At 41.7% G+C, this 22,359-nt stretch overlaps 1 protein-coding gene across 1 annotated transcript; it reads left to right on the plus strand.

The window, feature by feature from the left end:
• Nucleotides 1-231: 231 nt before the first annotated feature.
• LOC306964130 (protein-glutamine gamma-glutamyltransferase 2-like) lies at nt 232-22,357 on the plus strand (the record flags this gene model as incomplete). Its single annotated transcript, XM_079558039.1, has 15 exons — nt 232-241; nt 3,481-3,669; nt 4,962-5,198; nt 7,780-7,898; nt 9,293-9,421; nt 10,932-11,100; nt 12,252-12,384; nt 12,513-12,616; nt 13,591-13,679; nt 15,051-15,204; nt 15,280-15,368; nt 17,519-17,702; nt 19,544-19,704; nt 20,691-20,827; nt 22,175-22,357. The coding sequence occupies 15 exons, from the start codon at nt 232-234 to the stop codon at nt 22,341-22,343; spliced, it is 2,073 nt and encodes a 690-aa protein (XP_079414165.1). The 3' UTR covers nt 22,344-22,357.
• Between the last annotated feature and the right edge of the window lie 2 nt (nt 22,358-22,359).

Raw genomic sequence — 22,359 nt, forward strand, 5'->3', positions numbered from 1 at the left:
TGCCCCCTCAGTCCAGACGTCTTGCTGTGGCTTGGCCCGCTTGGCCCAGCTACAACAGAGGAAGCGGCCCGTAACTCTTCCTGTCTGCGAGGCTAAAAACAGACTGTGTGATGCAACAGACGGACACACGGGGGCGCCCTGATCAGGTTTCACCTCTACTATAAAACCTGCTCTTCACTCTTTCCAAACTACACACATTTCAGCAAGTCTGCTGCGCGGAGAAGACGCACAATGACGCCTGGTGAGAGACTTTTCCATCTTCACGTTTAGATCTGTGCGTAATTGCGATAATATGCACGTGTTTGTGAAGTTCTGTGATATATCGTGACTATTTTTAGCTCGTGTGAACTTGTGAAGTGTAGGGTTGCATCTCCTCAAACTTGATAGCGTCAGGTGTCACTTTATAAAGACATCGACTTTTCAGGATAGTGTTGAAGGAACGTGCTCTAAATGTGCTGCTAATCAATATGTGAGCTGTGAGCTACTAGGAAAAAGTCATTATTCAATTGTGCTTAAAATCAAAGTGTTAACTTAACTTTTTTAATAGCCTGTGAGATTAGTCCTGCAACTATGACATTGTTTGCTGTTTAAAGCCAGAAATAATGATAATGGTTTATGCGCTTTAAAGCTTGTGTTGACAACTCTCTCAAAGCGCTACATTGTGGTCCAGCGGACACTGCGGACACTTGACTTCATTCATCTTTTGAATGACACTAATTGTTTTTATGGGGGAAAAGTGAGATTAATGCACTCCAGACTTTGGGAAAAGCTTCTGTATTTGATTCGTTAAGCGCACACTCATTGGTGGTATTGTTACTGAAGCCTAGGGCTGAAACAACTAATCGATTAATCGACAATTAATCGATTATTGAAATATTTGTCAACTATTTTAGTAATCGATTAATCGTTTTCTGGTAAACACGGACTTAAAAAGAGCAAAAATAACATAAATATTGTTTATTTTTGATGGAAACCTACTTTCAAGTTAGGGCCTTTAGTGTTTTGTACATCTCATCCAATCATAAAGCAGAATTGGCACTAAGAGCCTCCAAAAACACTTTAAGTTTACTCCATCAACATGTCCTCAAGTGTTGCCACTTTAGCTTTAGTGATTAAAAAACCTGAAAAAACTGCTGCCTCCGCAACCCGGCCCTGGATAAAGCGGAAGAAAATGGATGGATAGATGGAAGGGAAAAAACACAATTTACACCATTCACAGCTAAGCGATTAATCGATTAATCATAAAAATAATCGGTAGATTGATCGATTACCAAAATAATTGTTAGTTGCAGCCCTACTGAAGCCACAGCTGCCCTGGAGAAGACTGACCACTCACTCACACACAGTAAAATACATGGTCAATCTGATATCACCAAGTAATTAAGAGTCCAGGGCCAATGTTACAGCCAGCCAGCCTAAACCTAACCCTAACCTTAACATTGGTCCTGGACAAACTACTTTGACATTGGCCCTGGACTCTTAATTACTTGGTGATATCAGATCCACCAAAATACACAGGTGGCGACTTAAGTGTCTTGCCCAAGGACGTAACAACTGTGTGCTCCCGCTGGAGCCAGGATTCGACCCACCAACCTCTGGGTTATACCGCGAGCCACTCTATACATTATCTTTAACTCACAACATTATTAAAGCCACACTGTGTAATGTTTCACCAAATAATTACAACAAAATACACTGCGTCAGATTTACATCGTACATTTAAGACAATTAGAAGACAAACAAACATGGACATAGAGTACACTGTTTGCAACCAGCCCTGCCATATATAAGAGTCAATGATTTCTTAATGTTGATTAGATTTTAACTGTAGTTTGAGCTCTTTTGAAATGCTGTAAAAATGAGAGATTCTCAAATAAATGTTGTGGTCATAATACCGTCTTTGCTCTGCCCGATCCCGTCAGACCTTGTAAGCTAAGCAGGAAAGGCCTGGTCGGTACTTGGATGGGAGACCGTTTGGGAACACAAGGAAGCCTGGTGAATGTAGTGAGTGAGTGAGTGGATGGTGGTGGGGTCGCAGGGGCCGATAGCGCAGACTGGTTGCCTCGCTTCCGTCAGTCTACCCCATGGCAGCTGTGGCTACAAAAGTAACTTACCACCAGGAAAGAATAATGCAACGTAAAGCGTCTTTGAGTGTCCAGAAAAGCTCTATGTAAACCAATGCATTATTATTATTATTATAAATAGTATTTGAATGACTATTCCAGCTTCCCCTTTCACAGAATGGTGTTTAATAAGAGATTTAAACAGGTTATCTCCTCATCCAAATGCATTCTTTGATTAACCTCTGCAGTAACAGCCTTCTCTGTGTCGAGCTGCTCATTAGGGACCACAGTACAATCCAAAATGTTGTATTGTGTTCTTTTAAGAACGATAATGGACAGAGGTGCGTAGAGTAGACAAAATATTTACTCAGTTAAGAGTAATGTTACTTTGAAATAATTACTCAAGTAAAGTAAAGAGTAGTGCCCAAATATTTACCCAAGTAAAAGTAAAAAAAGTACTTGGAGAAAATGTACTGTGAGTAACTGTTTGAGTGAAAAAGTCTGATTTATTTTCTGTGTCACCATAAACGCTGTGATACAAAATATGAAATTGTGTGGAATATGTGAAAATTCCAAGAAAATGGCAGAAAATACAGAAAAACTGGGGGCAGATCAAAATGAAGCATTTGCCGTTTAAATATTTACTTACAGTGGAAAAAGTAGCAATTGTTTTTACTCAAGCAAGAAACAGATACTATTTTTACTCAAGAAGAAGTAAAAAGTACCATATGATAAAACTAAAAAAGACAAAATTAGTTCCTCAGTTACTGAAAAAAGTAATATACTTTTGTAACTCGTCACTTTTGTAATACGTTGCCCCCAACACTGGTAGGTGTCAGTCGTGAACCCTGCTCTGCATCACCCACCCCCCTCCCCGGCTTTCCCCCCCTCACTCACGCCCCTCACTCCCCTCCACACGCTGCTCTGATCATAGATTCAATGAGATACGGAAATCTCATTACTCTTGTGAGCGGCACACATTTATCAGCGTACTAAATAAGATTCAACATTTTCAACAAAACTTTATTTTCTAAACATGCAAGTCTGTTTTTTATAACGTAAACGTCATTTAGAACTAAGTTTACCTTTTTTTCCTCACAACCTTTGAACGCCTCTTGGCCTCCCGGTGCCTGCTGTAATCAAAAGGGGGGAAAAGCTCTGACGGCTCCCTGTATGTGTTGGATTATCAAACAAATGGACTTTTCATGAGGATTTAAATCTCAAATTCTGCTGAGTTTAGTCACATCTCTATGGAGACGAGCTGGAGACGTACCCACTCCCAGTAAGGTTGCAGTCATGTCATACATTGAAAAACACCGACAATACAGTTAGGTGATAAATAAGTGTAAGCAGCAACTCTGATTGTAATGCAGAATATTAATGTCTAACTTTGATTGCCTCACTCTTGCGTTTTCAGCTCTGGAGATCGAGCGCTGTGACCTGAACACGGTCAGTAACGGAGTGAACCACCACACGGACCAGTTCAAGGAGCCAGAGCGCCTGGTCGTGAGACGGGGACAGCCCTTCTGTGTGACTCTGGTTCTGAAGCCGGGCGGGGCCAAGTTTACACCCAAGGAGACCAGCTTCACCATCACCGTCCAGACCGGTGCGTAAATGCAGAAGTACTACACGTGGTCCAAAGTTTGATCTAACGTCAGTGTCTCTAAGGACTATTTACTTATGAGCTGAGATTGTACAACTTTGTAACATCAAATGAATGAATGAAAGGGTGGGGACATTTCTGAATGGATTCCCAGGTGTCTATTTATTCATGTTGTAGTGGGAGAAAAAAGACTTTTCTGACACGAGATTAAATTTGCAGTTACATAAGCCTATCATTCGATATATTGAGGCACGGAAAATACCTCTATAAGCGATAATATTGAGAACCATTTTATGCCGACAAGTATTACATAAAACTATGAGGGGGAAAAAATGCAAATAAATGTACAAATGATAGATATTGGACCCCAAAAATACATTGTTTATCTGTCATTCATTTCATGTTTGTACTCCCCTACCACAGAGTAGTATTTCTTCAAGTATAGTAACCTCTTAACCACCACCTTAAAAATCCCAAATCTAAAAGAGAGAGCTTTCAGCCGATATTTTGTTTTGAGTGTTGTGCCTGATTTGAAAGCTAAGACCTGCAAAACTTGTATAAGATTTTTCCTCGTGCTGTTGCCGTGTTGTCGTCACGTTTTTGTTGTGTTTTGTCTATGTTTTTTGGCATTTTCATCCTTGTTTACATCTCATTTTCGTTGCTATTTTGCTGCTTTTTTCAAGGACCTTTTAGATTTGGGTTATGCCCAATGAGGTTAAAAACAAGTGCTGGAAAACTAGCCTGCAAGTTCATAAATTGATATGATTGATAGTAAAATTGATACGAATGCTTTATAATTAGATGCACTGTATTTATTCCACAATTCGTTATATATGCTGGAGGAAAACCCCCAAAATTGTACCACCACTATAAAAAAAAAAATCACCTATAGGTCCTTTGATTAGATGAATGTGGAGAAGTGCAGTGTTGTATGAAGAAAAGAACCCGGTTTGATTCCAAGTTTTGGTTTTGGTCTGAGAAATAGTTTATTTTGACCTTTAAACTTGCCTTTTTGATGCGATAAAATGCCGCCCACTTTCTTTTCCCCTTTTGTTGCTGAAAACAGGCTCAGAGGTCACAGTTCATTTCAAATCAATCATTTTAAACTGATTTAAACAAATACTTTCTCAGAAGTGACCAAAAATCACACTGTTCAGCTTGTCAAATGAGCCTTCATTTTGACTTTTGCCCACACACTGTCCTGTTTCCATGGGGTCTTAGTGTTAATGTAAAACTTATTGCCAAATGAGATAATATTATGTGTGGCCCTGTCTGGTTTGTGTGTTTGACCCCAGGCCCGTTGCCCAGGCGGGAGTCTGGCACAGCGGTCAGTTTCGCTCTCACTGAGGGGTCCTTGGACACGGATGCCTGGTCTGCGTCCGCTGTCCCGGGACCCGCTGAAGACACTGTCCTCCTGACCATCCGCTCCTCTGCGGACGCTCCCATCGGACTCTACTCCCTCAGGCTGGACCAGGACACCACCCAGACCAGCCTGGGACACTTCACCCTGCTCTTCAACGCGTGGTGCACCCGTGAGTAGGGCAGGGATTTGTGGGGCTTTTATGGAAGTCTTTGGGATGGGTATATAAAAAAAAAAAAAAACCTCTAAAATACCATTATTCTTTTTAGTTTATTTAAAAGGGACTATGTACATGATGCTAACTTCCTGTTTGCCGTGTCCACTGAAATAAAGAAACGTTTAAACTGTATGTAACAGAAAACAGGCAGCTGTTGAATAATTACTTTATAACAAACCTTACACGGGACGAAAATACTTCACCAGAGGGGGCTTTTGTGTTTATCCCAGTAAGTGTTTGAAGATAAAGGCTAACGCTAATTTAATGCAAACAAATGGTAAAATAAAATGAACATTTTTTAATGAAACACACACTCGGCAGTTATGTATGTCAGGTTTTTTTTTTTTTTTTGACAGGAAGTAGTCTTTACCCTACACTGGTCAACAGGAAGTTAGCCAAACACTTACCAGATTTAGCTAGTTAGGCTAATTAGAAGAGTTAGGCTAATTTACACCTGCTTTGTCCGGCAGGTTAACGGACTCTTAGCAGAAACAAGATCAAATTCACAGGACAAAGGGTTAACCACAGACAACCAAGACATGTACAATATTACAGACATGGTAAAAACTACCCCCTCTCACAAGGCACATCAACATCACCAGGACAAACACCAGTGTAAAGTCAGTACCATGGCAGTGTGGACCAAAGACAGTCAGCACTTTGGTGGTTAGTGTGAGCAGCACTGCCTACTTTTTAGAAGTATCTTAACTTATTAACTTTTAAAGCCCTTGACGTTAGCACGTCTTCATATTGTCAGGCAGTTTGTTCCACAGTGTAATATGGTCTTCACTGAAAAAGCTGATTGTTCAAAAGCAGAACGACAGAAAGACATAGTGCATAGACATAGTCATGTAGAGAAGCTACTTTAAAGGAATAGGCCACCGTTTTTACATACTGAGATATGTTCTTACCTCACTTTAGTCGTGTTAATATATCCCCGTCTGGTCTTTGTCCGTGCGCTCTGTCACGCAAACAGAGCACATGCGCAGCCTCTCCCACATGTCATATAGCTCCAAAAAAGCTCACGATAGAAGCTACCAAGCTCTTCCACGTGTTCCCTATTTAAATAAAGTTACGTGAAGTGTTTTCATGCGAAGTATATTTACACAGAAATGTAGCATGTCGATTTTATAAGCAAATAAAAAGGGGGACTATATTGTGAGGCGTAATGATACGAGGAGTAAAACGTCCGCGCAGTAACTCCTAAAGACTTCCCCCCCTCACTTCCGTCAATAACCTTTAGGAGTTACTGCGCGGACGTTTTACTCCTCGTATCATTACGCCTCACAATATAGTCCCCCTTTTTATCTGCTTATAAAATCGACACGTTACATTTCTGTGTAAATATACTTCGCATGAAAACACTTCACGTAACTTTATTTAAATAGGGAACACGTGGAAGAGCTTGGTAGCTTCTATCGTGAGCTTTTTTGGAGCTATGTGACATGTGGGAGAGGCTGCGTATGTGCTCCGTTTGCCTGACAGAGCGCACGGACAAAGACCAGACGGGGATATATTAACACGACTAAAGTGAGGTAAGAGCATATCTCAGTATGTAAAAACGGTGGCCTATTCCTTTAATGGGTCTTCTAGGGCACGGGGATTGTAAAGGTTTGTAAACAGGAGCATAGCCATTCACAATCTGAACACCAGGAATAGATATGAAGATGATATATATATTTTCAATTTAAGAAATTGTATTTCACCAAAATATTACTGTGATGTTTTTTTTAAAACCTTTTCATCAAAATTTGTAAGCCTTGTTTATACACTGACTGAGCGTGCATGAATATCCTGACTGCTTCCAAAGACAATGTTTTATTTCAGTCTGATTTTCTTAATCATGTTAATATGTCAAATTTAACGGAATCCAGAGTGAGTCCAAAAGAGATAAATTCAGATCCAAGGCTCCCAAAGGCTAAGAAGGTACAAACTAAATTAAGTTAGCCACTCCCGGATTGTTTTTCCTCTTTGAAATATACTTATGCAAATAAAACTTTGTGCAACAAAAAAAGGCTGCAGTTTGCAGTCATGCCACACAATACAGTATATAGTGCAACAAACTTCAGCCTGTCTCACATCTTCAGGGAATGTCACTAAAAGTAGTGCTGTCAAACAATACTTTTTTGACTTTTAATAAATCAGATTCATCACACTTTTGACATGTTTATTAATCACAATGACTCCCTTTGTCTTTGACAGCCCTACTTACAACTGAAACGCTCGTTGTATTTTAAAGTTTTGTTCTCCAAGTGACAGGAAGTCAGTGCAGAGACCTGAGCACTGGACTCATAATAAGGTTGTATCTCCTGATTCTGGTCTGGACTGGAGCAGCAGTGTTCTGGGTGTACAGTGGGCTGGCGTTCCACCAACACACAAATAGTTGGACCAAATCTGACCAAGTATATGTTGTCATTCCACTGGTGCTTTTTCCTCTCCTCTGTTCTCATTCTCCATAAATAGGCAGGAGACCAAAAGCAACACCTTAAGTCACTTCAATAGGTCACCGTGGCTTCTTCTTCCTTGTCTATTTTAGGAGATGCCGTCTACATGAGCAGCAAGGCCAAGAGGAATGAGTATGTCCTGTCCCAGCACGGCCTCATCTACAGGGGGACGCCCAAACGCATCAAAGCCCTGCCGTGGAACTTCGGACAGGTCCGTAAACAAAGCCTTTCAATCAGGAGAGACTTACCCAGCTGATCTGGGGTCCGTTTCTCCTCCAAAAAGAGAAATCAAGCAGGAGGAGAGGACAGAGGCGCTGCACGCACCGCTGTATTATATGTATGAAGAAGTGGGAGTCTGATCTGGTGGTGGTGGTGAAGAGGAGGAGATGGAGAAGCTGAGGAGGCTGATTTTTAGCGGAAAGTCGGCTAAATCTATTCATCCTATTCAGCTCCGCTCTTTGTGTTCTGACACTTCTGTTGGTTGTCAATGGAAGAAAGTGAAGAAAATAAAAAAGGCACAAAAAAGGATCAAGTCTGCGTCATGTCAGGCTAATACACAGGGTGACATGACGATAGAAAAAAGTCATGCCGAACCCGTAAATGCGCTGCGAGTTAACAATATGAATGTCTTGCAAATATTTGACCAATCGACACAAAACAAAAAATAGTTTTAAGTAATCCCATTCACTTTGGTTGTACCTTCTTCTACTGCTGAAACGCTCTGATCTCTATTTCCTGGATTTTGTTGCGTAATCGATACAATCAGAAAGTGTCTTCTTCAATAGAGCTCCACAGTCCCACCCACTCACGGTCACGTTGACTTTTCAAAAAAGTAAATTATTAAGAGTTTAATGGCAAGATGCCGGCTAGTCAGCTATGTGCTAACTACCAACGCTTGCGTGGGTGTTTTACAAGAAAGAGACAGACAATACATGAAAATACGACTAAATTACTTTTGCAATTTTGCAGTTTATTATGTTTTAGACAAATCTTCAATTTGACATTGTATGTTTCATGTCCGTGAGTTAGCACATTGCTGATTAGCCGTGATGTTAGACTCTTAATAGTGGACTTTTTTCGAAAAGTCAATGCTAACAATACATGGGATTTTTTATGTTGGACCCCGACACGTGACCGGGAGGAGCTCTATACAGACGGCATCTCTGGAATCGCCCATGTATGGTTATATATTTGAAACAACAGAAGAAGAGAAAATCTCTCCAATCATTCAAAAACGACTTTAACAAATGCAGAATTATTGATATAGTTTTCTAGGCTTGCACCCAAAACTGCAGATTTAAGGCTCATTCATAAAATGCTACATGCTAATGCTAGCTATGACTGCCGTTTTTTTTTTTTCTTCGTTTCTGCCGAACAATCTGTAGTGAAAAAACATCCATATGGACCCGACTTAGACTTGACTTTATTTGTGCGTTATTATAAATGAGCCGTTAAGATTCGTTAGCATACCGTGAGCCGAAAATGAAGGCTTGTATTCTATGTTTACTATTATCATGGAGGGGCGAGCGAGTGAACTGACAGCCTTTTGTAGTCCGAGCATAACTGCAAGTGTTTTTGTGTTCTTGTCTTTTTACGTGGCTGCAGTTTGAAGAGGGAATCCTGGACATCTGCCTGAAGATCTTGGATGACAACCCCAAGTTTGTGTCTGATGCCGACCAGGACTGCTCTGCGAGGAGGAACCCAGTCTACGTGACCCGGGTGCTGAGCGCTATGGTATGACAAGTATTACAATGTCTCCAAAGTGAAAAAACAAACACTGTACATGAGATATTTGCAGGAGATATTTCCCTGTATCACTTATTGTTTTATTGTTATTGGGGACAGCTCAACCTCTTCTTTTCAGAGTTTAATCATTGTTTTGATAAAATCACAGTTATAGTAGATGTTCGCGAGGTTAATTGAAGCTGTACGTGCTGATGCTTACTACTACGAGACTAACTTCTCTCCAGAGCTTGTCTGGCGAGTCTGGTGATGTAACAACCCTCTTGGCGTGAGAAATCTGCTCATTTGGCCAACTTCAGACTTCAGTCTTTTTATTCAAAACCCCATGTATGCGAGCCAATGCCACAGTCTCTGATCACAGCCCAGAAAACCTTCATTAATTCAACACAAAAAGACACTCTCTCTCCCCTTGCGTCTCTGCTTTTGTGATGGAGAGCTGGTGCCTACATGAAGAATGCGGTGTCCTAGTTACCACATCCAAGTTTGAAGCACTTCTAAATCCTGAAGCGGTGCCTCAAAAACATTGTTGAGATGAATGCAGCCAGTGAATGGGACCCCGTTTTTTTTTATTTCTTTAGTCTCTATACAATGATTGAAACTGCAGTAGTAAAAGCGGTAGGTGATGTTGAAGTCATTTTTGCATCACTGAAAATGTCGTAGTGGGAATGGATGAAGTATTAGGGAAAATAATAGTTGTAGTACCTTCAGTTAACAGAGAACTACTCCTTGTTATCCTTTTTATTTATAAGCATGTCAAAGCATTCACCATTTCAAATTTATAATGTCTTTATAAAATGTCAGTGTATAAAGGGCCTATCTCACCGGAGGAAAGTTGCATAGAGTTTGCGCGACTGGCAGTCTCTGCAACTCAGATTGAATGCATTCAATGCTTTGAATGCATTCAAAGCATTAAAAGCGGTGCATTCTCACCGGCCTGGAGACTAGTTGGAGACTCGAGTTGCCGCTAGTCATGGAGATGTCTCTGAGAACACCCTGGAGACAAGGCGAGTCTCGGTGAAAACAGCCCCGATTTCAGCGGAGTGTCCGATAAGTCTACATGGTCTCAAGCAGTTGTGACAACATTACGAACACTATTTGTTGTCACTATTTGACGTTTCGGTGACGTCTCTGCGATGTCTCTGAGACCTGTTGGACACTTGAAAAAGTCTCAGCTGTTTATTTTCACCAAGACTACCCAGAGACTCGCCCTATCTCCAGGGGACGTATCGGAGACATCTCTGTGACCGGAGGCAACTCGAGTCAACTAGTCTCCAGGAGGTCGGGGGTTTGAATTCCAGCTCCTGAAGTTGCACACTGTCATTGTGTCGTTGGGCAAGACACTTCACCCTCCTTGCCTCCAGTGTCTGCATACACTGGTGTATGAATGAGAGTGTTAATGGGTGACTGGTTCCTTTCCTGTAAACCACAGACTTTCCATTCTTGCACGTAGGAATATTTTTTAATATCCAATTCCAATGATTTCTTGAATTTTGATCAACAGATCAACAGCCAGGACGACCGTGGGGTGCTGGTGGGGAACTGGGGGGAGGTCACCGACGGCGTGCACCCGGGGGAGTGGGTGGGCAGCGGGGACATCCTCCGCAAATGGGCCGAGAGCGGACCGGTGCGCTACGGACAGTGCTGGGTGTTCGCCGCCATTGAATGTGCAGGTGAGACTCAAACCAGCGTGGAGTACTACACACAAACCAATACATGAAGAGCGCATTTGTGTAAGCACTCAGTCATCCAGGAATTTTACATTCTCAGCTGGTCCCACCATCACACAACTATTATTATGACTTTATCCTGTTTGTATATTTAGAAAGAAATGGTCTTTGGGAAAGCGTCACGACCAACGTTTCTGTTGACATCTCATTTAAATCAGATACACTGTAGTTTATGCTGCCTTCATGTGCTTTGGTAAAGATGATCCTTTTCAGTTTTGAAGTGGGAAGAGTTCCAGTTGTGAAATTTCAAGTCCACTGTGTTCAAATGCTTTTGTGTCGTAGTAAAGTGAAACATTAAAAAAAAAAACACCAATACGCTATAAACAAATACATCTGCATGAGGTCGTCTACAAACCAATTAACTACTGCGACTTTGTATCTGTACCAAGTCAAGTTGGTGTATCTGCAGTTGCAAACGTCGACTAAACAAAACACAAGAGAATGAGGAAAGCAAAGGAAAAGGAAATCTTTGTCTGCGCTTTTGCTCGGTAGCATTATTACTATTTTCAGTTTATATTTTCTCAAAATGAACTCAGTGCCTTGTAACAGCGACTTTTTTGAAAGAGTAATGTACAAACATATTACATTTGTAAAACTATAATTACTAATATAGAATCTATTACCATTTTAAAGTAACTCAACACTGTCCATAATGTGAATGTCTTTTCATTGTTTAGTCCATTGTTTCACCGTTGGTATTTTTCCATGAAATTGTGATTCTTTTTCTGGCAAACCAATAACAAATTTCCAAAAGTTTATTTTTTATCTCCAGTCATATTCAATTTGCCTGGGGTTATCCATCCCACTATGTACTATGATCATTTAAAAGGTAAATCAACACCAAGTATTGCATATTTCATAAAATCCATCCAATGTTACCTCATCCCCTCCAACATAGTGGTGATGACGGAGAGAAACGACTCACTATCATTGTTAACTAATATTAAAAACTAGTATTATTTCGACTTTTTGTAAGGAGACATCTGTAGTCATGATTAATTGTAAAATAAATAAATAAGTGTTTGCTGCCTGCTGACATGAACAGTTTAAAATCCCACTTAATTAATCCGATCACCCTCTCTCCTCTGCCCCAGTGTCACGGACTCTGGGTATCCCATGTCGAGTGGTCACTAACTTTGGCTCCGCCCACGACTCTGATGCCAACCTCCTGATCGAGAAGATCTACGACATGGAAATGTCCGAGAACTTGTCGGATGACTCCATCTGGTCAGTTTGAATATCCCTGAACACTGAAACATAGCTGCCAAGTGTCCCGTTTTGGCCGGGAAATTGATTGGGCAGGTGGGACGGTGACTAAAACTATAATCTGTAACTTGTATATTTGATCTCTGTAGGAACTTCCACGTGTGGGTGGACAGCTGGATGGCCCGTCCGGACCTGGCAAATGAGTATAATGGGTGGCAGGCCAGCGACCCCACTCCACAGGAGACCAGTGAAGGTTGGTGCTTTGTACGGCATATGTACGGCCTTCTGGTGATTTTGTAAAAGTGCTAATCACGCTCCACATAAGTGGAGTTAAATGACCTCGGTCCTCCTCTAGAAATCTAACTTGTTTTGATACTTTGATACTTTACTAAAAATCACCCGTTTCCAGCTAGAATAGACATTCACTACATTAACAATGTCAGACTGTGTTTCTGATTCATATGTTAACCTTAAAAATCATGTTATCATCATTTTTGAGCAGTAGTGTATAATAGACTGTTGCTGTACTTCTCTTGTAATTAAATATTGAAAGAAATGTTCCCTGGGGAAGGTTCGCGACCCTCTGAAAATACTTTTGAGTCCTGGCCCACCAGTTGAGTAACACCGCATTACAATTATAAACATCTATATACAGCATTTATTAGCTGATCGGGTTATCTGAGCAGGGAAATGGTGGGACAGAGAAAGGAGACGTCCTGAATGAAGATGGACATACAAAGTCATCACGTTGCGTTACTTAGTGTTTTTGTTTTACAAAAGCTGAGAACCACTGGTCAAGAGACTGTAGGCCTCTGGACAAATGTACGCCCTGTCCATGCGTATGATCAGCGGATGCTTCTGGAGAGGTAAACGTGGTTGTATCAGATGAATTCAGCCATGTGACCACAGTCATGTGACCTTCAGGGGTAAACGCATGTGCTGAACTTGTGATGAGCCACATCCATGCCAACACATTTCACCACAAAATCATTTGTTATTTTTTAATGCGTTATGATACCTGCTCCTCCAGCAGCAAAGGTAATATGTATGTGCACTTAGTGGTTAACAAAAGGCTGCCCTGTTTCGCCACCTGCTGGTATTATTAGACATGTTAAACCTACAGTGGGGAAAAAAAGTATTTGGTCAGTTTCACATAGACATTCTATTGTATGTTGATGTAGAGTTTAATAATTAAAAACCCCTGTGATCCAAATGTGTCTCTGTCAGGCATCTTCTGCTGTGGCCCTGCCCCGGTGAAGGCCATCAAAGAGGGAGAGCTGACCAAGAAATACGATGCGCCATTTATTTTTGCAGAGGTAGGTTTAAAATACTTTTTATTGTCAATATATTGCTTTTGCCCATCAACGACATAATGACATAATGTAAGAATCAAGCTAACGGTAGCGCCACAACCCGCACAGTCATTTTCTGTTCAGGTCCAGCAGAGACAAGTGCCCGCTTTACCTTTCTTCAGTGACAACAATAAAAGATGTGGGAACAGCTAAGCTTGCAGCATTTTCATAAGGACTTTTCATCTTTTCAGAGCCAGAGGAGCACATGTTTGACCATAGACATAATAATAATAGACTCCATCTCCTCACTACTCTCCGTTTGCCATAATGACCACGTTCGAGGGGGAAATCATGGCGGATTTACAGACTCCTCCTACCCAGCTCTGACGGAGTCCGGCGAGATTTCTAAAATGTTCCGTACGAAAACCAGCCTGGTCCCTTTAATTGTAACTAACACAACGTTATCACAGGAGCAATATCTAGCTGTAGAAAGTTCCAAGAAATTAGAAACCAGGCTTTACAGTTGTTTATAACATGTGTAAAGTGCAATGGTATCTGATGGAAAACTAGCTTTAGCAATGTCGGCCCCTTGCGTCGCGGTCGTAAAGCAGCGCAACCAGCGGCCATTGGTCTAAACTCTGGTGGTGGTGAGGGAGAGAGGAGATGGTGATGCTGAGGAGGCTGAATGTCTCCTCTCATTCTTCAACCCCTTTCCCACTGAAATCAGGGTTTCCGCGGGGCATTAAAAAGCATTGAAAGTCATGAATACATTTTTGGTAAAAAATCTATTCCTAAAATTTCATCATAAAGCATAATATTAGATTGAAACTGGCATTAAATATTCATTCATTGGAAAAACATTTTTTTCTGCACAAGCTCATCAAAAATACAAAAATTCTTACACGTTTTGTCCAATTCTTTCCCCTGTTTCATGAAATGTTTGCAGATCTTAGGAAATGAAACATGCGCAGATTATTTTTCTGCGTTTGTGGCCTTAAAATATTGTATTTGGGCATTAACCTCTTAACTCCTGCATTTTCTCCTGTTCAGCTTTACCCAAATCCATAAGATCACACAGCCGGTAGGCCAGTGTAACGCCTCATTTTAAAGCTAAGACCTACAAAACTCATCTGTATGGAGCTTTACTTTTTTTCTCGCGTTGTTGTCACTTTTTAAAAACATTTTTCCATCACATTTTTGCCAACTCTTCACCGCTGTTTTGGGTTAAGCAGTTAAAAAACATTACATTTGACTTGCTTCTGCCGACACACGTATCGAGCACAGAAAGCAAGACCTCAGCAGACCCCCTCTTTCAAAAAAGCGCACATTACTCACTACTACAAAAAGTGTTTTTATTACACAATGAAGTGACACAATGACTCTCCTCCTCGTCAGGTGAATGCGGACGTGGTGGAGAAGGTCCAACTGCCCAACGGGAATGTGGTGGAGATCAGCGGCTCCACCAAATCTGTGGGAAAATGCATCAGCACCAAGTCCGTGGGCTCCAACAACCGGCACGACATCACCCACAAGTACAAGTATGCTGAAGGTATTTCACACGCTACGAGGGATGTGACGGTGTTGGCAATAGGTAGTATTAACCTATTATCTGACTCATCTCCAGGATCTGAGGACGAGAGGCGGATCTATGAGAAGGCCCAGCATCGCAACAAGCTACAGCAGCGAGGACTGGAGCCAGGACTGCATCTGAAGGTAAGGGATAACATTGACTAGATAATAAAAAGTAAAAAGTAGACAGTTCGTACTGCAGTCTCAGGTTTTTAAGTACATTCATGAACATACACCGCGTTCCAAATTATTATTATGCAAGTTGTATTTCAGTGCCATAAAGATAAAAAACTATATTTTTTCAATGAAACTCATGGATGGTGTTGTGTCACAGGGCTCTTTGAATCACTGACATCAATCTCAGACGCCTGTGATGATTAGTTGTCAGGTTAAGCCCAGTTAAAGGAAAAAAATACCGCACATTATAAAGCAGGTCACCATTTTCAAGCAAAATGAGAAAGAAAAAGGGTCTCTCTGCTGATGAAAAGCGTGAAATAGTTGAATGCCTTGGACTAGGTTTGAAAACCATCGATATTTCATGAAAGATTACGCGTAATCATCATACTGATAAGAGATTTGTGGCTGATTCAGAACACACATGGGTTTGTGCAGATTAAGGCACAATATGGACGGTTTCTGCCAGACAAGTATATCAGATGAATAGAACAGCTGCTACAAAGCAGCATACAGGTATTTGAAGCTGCTGGAGCCTCTGGAGTCTCCCGAACATCAAGGTGTAGGATCCTCCAGAGGCTACAGTTGTGCATAAACCTTCTATCCGGCCTCCCCTAAAACTGTTAATTGAAGCTGATGAACAGAAACGGCTGCAACGGGCTCAGAAATACATGAAGACTCATTTTCAGTCTTGTTCACTGATGAAGCCGTGTAACCCTGGATGGTCAGATGGATGGAGTAGTGGATGGTTGGTGAACGGCCACAATGTCCCAACAAGGCTGTGATGTCAGTAAGGAGGGGGCGGAGTCATGTTTTGGGCCAGAATCATGGGGAGAGAGCTGGTCGGCCCCTTTAAACTCCCTGAAGGTGTGAAAATGACCTCTGAAAAATATGTGGAGTTTCTGACTGACCACTTTCTTCCATGGTACAAAAAGAAGAGCCGTGTTTTCCCTAACAAGATCATCTTCATGCATGATGACAACGCACCATGTCCTGCTGTAAAGAATATCTCTGCATCACTGGCTGCTATGGGCATAAAAGGAGAGAAACTCATGATGTGGACCCCCTCCTCCCCTGACCTCAACCCTGTTGAGAACCTTTGGATGTGAACTGCCTCTCACCCTCAGATGTTTTGCTTTAGGCTCCAAACAGCAGTTCTGGAAGGCTATTCTGACATCCTTCAAAGAATCCCAAGAGCAGAAACTCTCCAAAAACTCACAGATTTAATGGATGTAAGAATTTTGAAGATTCTATGAATTAAGGGCTCCTATGTTAAAATGTAACTTGACCTGCTAAGATGTTTTTGATTGAAATAGCTTTTGATTTCAGTAAATATTACATACTAATGCTGCAAATTGAACAAATGACCATTTTTAGTTAATTACCACCTTTAAAATGTATTGAAACTATGAGTTGCATAATAATAATTTGAACAGTAGAGTTTGAATAGTTTATAACATATAATATATGTATACATATGTATAATATACATATATAATTTTTTTTAATCACATTCATATAATCCTCTAACAGTTAAAGTCTTGGAATTTATGCTGACTGTCATTTGAGTTGATTCATTTAGAAAATCTTAGAAAAATATCATTTGCATAATAATTTGAAACGCAGTGTACAGGCAGTGTTTTATTTGATTTCCTGTTTGTGGGAATAAGATCCGGGAACTATTACGGAAGACCTGGCAAAGGATTGAGATGATACAAAGTGTTTAAGGCGAGATACGACTGGTGAAAATATAGTTGTTGTTTTTCAGGAAGTGGTCAATGTTGCGAGTTTTCTCCCTTAGCATCTTAGTTTTAACTAAAGACCAAACTTTTTATGTATATTTGTAGATTGCAAATCCAGGAAGTAACTACAACATAGCGCCACACTGGCCAGTTTACTGTGTGTGTTCATTCACAAATTAATTTGTCATTTATTTTTTTATTATTTAACCTTTCAGTGACCCAGCGGACGCTTGTTTGATTAGCATAGCACCTTTACTTACCATCCCGATGGCCTGTAGGAAGTTCTTGGACAAAGTCATTACTGAGTTACAAACAAATGGAAATGGGTTGCAAGGTGGAGGCTTCCTTTGCACAAACATTTTTCTGTCTTGTGTCCAGATCAAGCTGGTGGAGGGGATGGCGGTGGGCTCGGACTTTGAGATCTGCGCCCTCCTCACCAACAACTGCATGGACGCCCGGAGCTGCACCTTCATGCTGTTCGCTCGTACCGTGTCTTACAACGGCAAACAGGGGGACAACTGCGGCTTCAGCTCTCAGAAAGTGGACATCAAGCCTGGAGAAGGTCAGGAGCCGAACACAGCAGCTATGTCAAGAGATTTCCTGTAGTAACACATGGGTTTATTGACAAAGGAAAGGTAGCATTCTAAAAATTGTTTTTTCATATTTCAGTTTTCTCTCAAATGTTCATCTATTCTAAAAATACATTTATTTTTGCATTACTGCTGTAAAATTGCAGTGTGTTTTCCATAATCTATTATAGAAAACGCTATCTCAATGGCCGCCGCCTGGGCGCCGCCATGTTTATTTCCCATACCGACTTTGAAGCTAAGCAGGGAAGTGCCTGGTTAGAACTGGGATGGGAGACCGTTCCTCCGAAGCTAAGCAGGGAAGGGCCTGGTTAGGACTGGGATGGGAGACCGTTTGGGAACACCAGGAAGCCTGGCGACAGTTTATAATAGATCCATGGTGTGTGCGTGGTTGGTGGTGCTGCTGTCCGACGACAACCCGCTGTCACAAATACGCGAGTGCACGAGATCTGACTGCCGTGCGTGTGCGCGCATCCAAACTGGGCGATGTGTGTGTGCGCGCGCGTGTGTGTGTTCGTGCGTGTGTGTATGTATGTGTGCGCGCGCATCCAAACAGGGCGATGTGTGCGTGTGTGGGCGTGTGTGTATGTGTGTGCGTGCGTGCCCCAAACCTGCTCAAACACGAGCCTCTAATCAAACGCGCTGCTCCGACTGATTTAACCTCCGTGTGAGTAAAAGCGAAAATGAAACTACAACTTAACGAGCGCATGGCCTGCACTGCGTAGTTTTTTTTCTTTTTTTTTTTTTCTTTGCTGCTGTACCATTTGTTTTCTATTTTGCTTTCACGTATTGTGAGCCCAGAGGTACATTTTATTCTAAAGCAGCTTTGAACGCATTGCCAATTTTATTGTAAGGTTATAAATACTGTCTAATAACGATCATTAGGCTATTTCACTACCGTGATGGACCAAACCACGGGTCCTGCACCGTGAACCGAACCGTTAAAGCTGAACCCCTAATATTTATCCATACTTATTCCACTGTCTCTTGAATCCTGTTCCCCGAGTTTAGCGAAAATATTGTCGTAGTTTATAAGAAAGGAGCACGGGTGCATCAAACACTCCAATTGCAGTTTGTTTGAAAAAAAAATTTGCCTTCATTCTTTTACACATTTGTAGTGGCCATAGTTTTTGGAATGGGTTGGGAACCACTGGTCTACAGCTGAACTGTGTGACGGGTTGGACATTTCTTTGTAATCACTCACAATCTAAGAATATCAAATGTGGAGACTAGCGAGGCCCGGCCGAAGGCCGGGTCTCAGCTAGTAATTCAGAAGCCTTAAAGGGATGGTCTGTAAGATTGAGACGAGAAAGGAAAAAAGAGGCAGAGATTTAGAAGTAAACAGTTAAACCCCCCTCTCCTCCTGATTGTACCCAATTTAGTCCGTTTTAATGGAAAGTCAATTACAGTAAGGAACTTCCGGAACCTGCCTCATTTCCTATTAGGCTTCTGCAGCTAATAGTGATGCTACAGTCTATGATCAGGGCAGGCCGTCGGAGAAATACATTGCGCTGATTTAGACTCTTATTCCACATTTCCCCATAAAACTCTCTGCTTACAATATTAGCCTATGGTAAAAAAAAAAAAAAAAAGTGTAATCTACAATGACAATTATGTCAGTTACCTCAGCTTTAAGTTCAAGTATGACCGCAATTTTGCTACGATCCATTTTAACCTTATATTATGGTGGTTTGTGCTTTAAAAAACATGTGATCCTCCTATACATTTGTGCCCATGACAGGAATGGCTCTTTGTTATTTCAGCTCCAATGACTTTAACAAACATTTTCAGGACTTTCCTCTTGTCTGCTTGTCAGAGCTGCGCGTGCCGCTGAAGCTGGAGTACCTGAACTACGGCCCGACGCTGACCGCAGACCGCCTGATCCAGGTGTCGGCCCTCACTGTGGACAAGGAGAGCATGGACTTCTGTAAGGCCCAGAAGACCATAGTGCTGGACGAGCCCGACATTCACATACAAGTAATTGCACCACCTACAGATAAAGTTCATGTTTTTGTTTCACTTTGGCATCAACTTCCCCGAGACATGTGACTGACTCAGCTGGCACTGCCCAACCACAACCATCAGTGTGGTCAGCGTGGTCAACAAACTGTATGTTTCTCTCGCACCATACTGAAACTTCCCTTCTTGACAAATTAGCGTTCTTTAGCACTGATGATTTTTATTTATAGGGTTATCAATCAAAATGAATGAATGTTCATGTCTAAATTAAGCTTTTGTCACTTATACGTTTATTCACAGAGCAGGCCCGTCGACAGGGGGGGGTCAATGGGTACTGTTGCTCGGGCCCCAGGACCATAGGGGAGCATGAAAGGCCCTTACTTTTTCCCTGTTATTTTCATAAATTCATTAGTTTTAGTACTTTTCTACTTAAAATATACTCAGCAACTGAAGAAGTGAAGTTCAGACCTCCGTTGACAGTCCCCTTTTATCCTCGTCTTGCACCCCTCTGTGCAGAGAGGATGACTGCCTCTCAGCGAGTCAGTTGTTTGTGGCTATGTGTTTGTATTTTATCTGAACTTCACGTTATGTGCATCAATATTAAGGTGTTGACCATTGTCTATCAGCTGATCTCACTGACATGGTCTTCATGTTCTATAGCGTGTAAGCAAAGCATGAGTCAGAAGCTTGTTCAGATCCTTACAATGGTGAAAAACAATGCTCGTCGACACAAATCAGACGCACAGAAAAGAAAAATGAAAAAGAGGAAGATCATAAGAGGAGAACGGGAGTTTATGAGGAAGCCCAAGAAGTCATCACGCTGGGGCTTTACTGTAGAGTCCGATGATGATATTGGTCGTAAGTCATCAAGTTACAGCCGCTAACACTGCAGGAGTTTACTACCAGAGCCCAACTCATCTGACAGTGGTGACATTACGCCCACGGCACCTCTCCCTCCCTCCCCACTTTGTCACTTCCCAACAACATATTTCTGATATTTGCAGGTCTCGGGTGGGGTGCGTGTGAACTCACCGGTCACCGTGCAGCTGACTCTGGTGAACCCGCTACCAGAGCGACTGCGCAAGTGTAGCTTCACCGTGGAGGGGGTGGGGCTAACTGGGTCCCAGCCAATCACTGTCAAGTAAGTCTCACCGATGTAAAATGTACAAAAGGATACACATTTGATAGACCATTGCCTTTTTTCCCTGATATTTTATGCTTACACACTGCAGAACTTTCCAGGTTCCATGTTGCTGTGTTACAGAAGCAGATACACTGTTGTAAAAGTCAAAACACAAACAAACATACCACTCATGGCAAACATGTTCAAAATACTATGATGTTGATATTGACAATGCTAGTTTTGCAGTGGGTTATCAAAACAGAGCATTTGGATAAATATATATTGTATATACTGCAAATATACCATGTTTGTATACCGTATTTTCAGGACTATAAGTCCGAGGGTGTGACTTATACCCAGGTGTGACTTATATATCAAATTATATAATTTCACGTTTGTTATTTTCACACTGACAACTTGTTTACCAGTAACTACTTCTGTACGGTTGTACAATGACAAATAAAGCACTTACGTTCTTACTGTACCACTGAAAAGTTTAAAAATTGTTAAGTTCCAGAAAACAAAAAAAGCTCATCATGGGCTAAGAGCTCGATGGCCACAGCTAGAGGAACGAGATTGCAAATGAGAGCTTGAACAACGTGCTGCCGGGAGAGGCTTGTCAACGGTGCAGTTACGCCTCCAGGCCCAGGTAGTTGCCAAGGCTGGTGCGACTTAGACTCCGGAGCGACTTGTAGTCCGGAAAATACGGAACTTGTAGCCAAAGCAAAGCCCCTAGTATATCTCCAGCTAGAGCCTCATGAAGACGAGCCAGTGATGTCCCACTCTCGGCAAAGCTACGCATCAGGTGTAATGAGAGCCCGTTACAGTAAAGATACATGTGTTTGAGGTCCTTTTCACAAAGAATTCGTAGCTGAATTCATGCTTTTATTTTAGTCTAGTCACGCCGTAAAATTTTTCACAGTAGCTTTAAAAGGTGCATTATGCAACTTTTATGGGGAAAAAAAGTTGATATTTATGCATATTTGATCTTGTATTGACCCAGCGGCTGTGTGAGTGGTCAGCATGGTGCCTTCAGTTTGGATGACAGTGGTCTCTAGAACGTTCCAGGATCAATTGTTTGGTAGGTTTTCTGGTGAGAGGCTCTGTCAGCAGTGAAGACTTTCCAAACAATTGATCCTGGAGAATCCTATAGACCACTTTGATGGAAAGTAAAGGCGCCATGCTGACCACTCATACAGCCACTGGGTCACTACAAGGCCAAATACCCACAAATATCAACTTTTTCTCCCACATATAAAGTTGCATAATAATGCACCTTTAAAATACTGCCTTTTGAAACAACAACAAAAGCTACTCTTCCACTAGTTGTGTTATATTCTCCTCTCACTTGCTTCCTTCCTCCAGAGTGGGAGATGTTGGTCCTAAGGAGGAGGCTAAAGCTCGTCTGGAGTTGCGTCCGAGCGCTGCCGGCTCCACTGTTCTCCTGGTGAACTTTGACAGTATCCAGCTCAGGAACATCAAGAGCTTCATCGACATGGACGTGGAGAAGGAGGAGACTACACCACATATCTGAGGCATTTTATAGTGCT

Source organism: Gobius niger, assembly GCF_951799975.1.
Source record: "Gobius niger genome assembly, chromosome: 6".
NCBI lineage: Eukaryota > Metazoa > Chordata > Actinopteri > Gobiiformes > Gobiidae > Gobius > Gobius niger.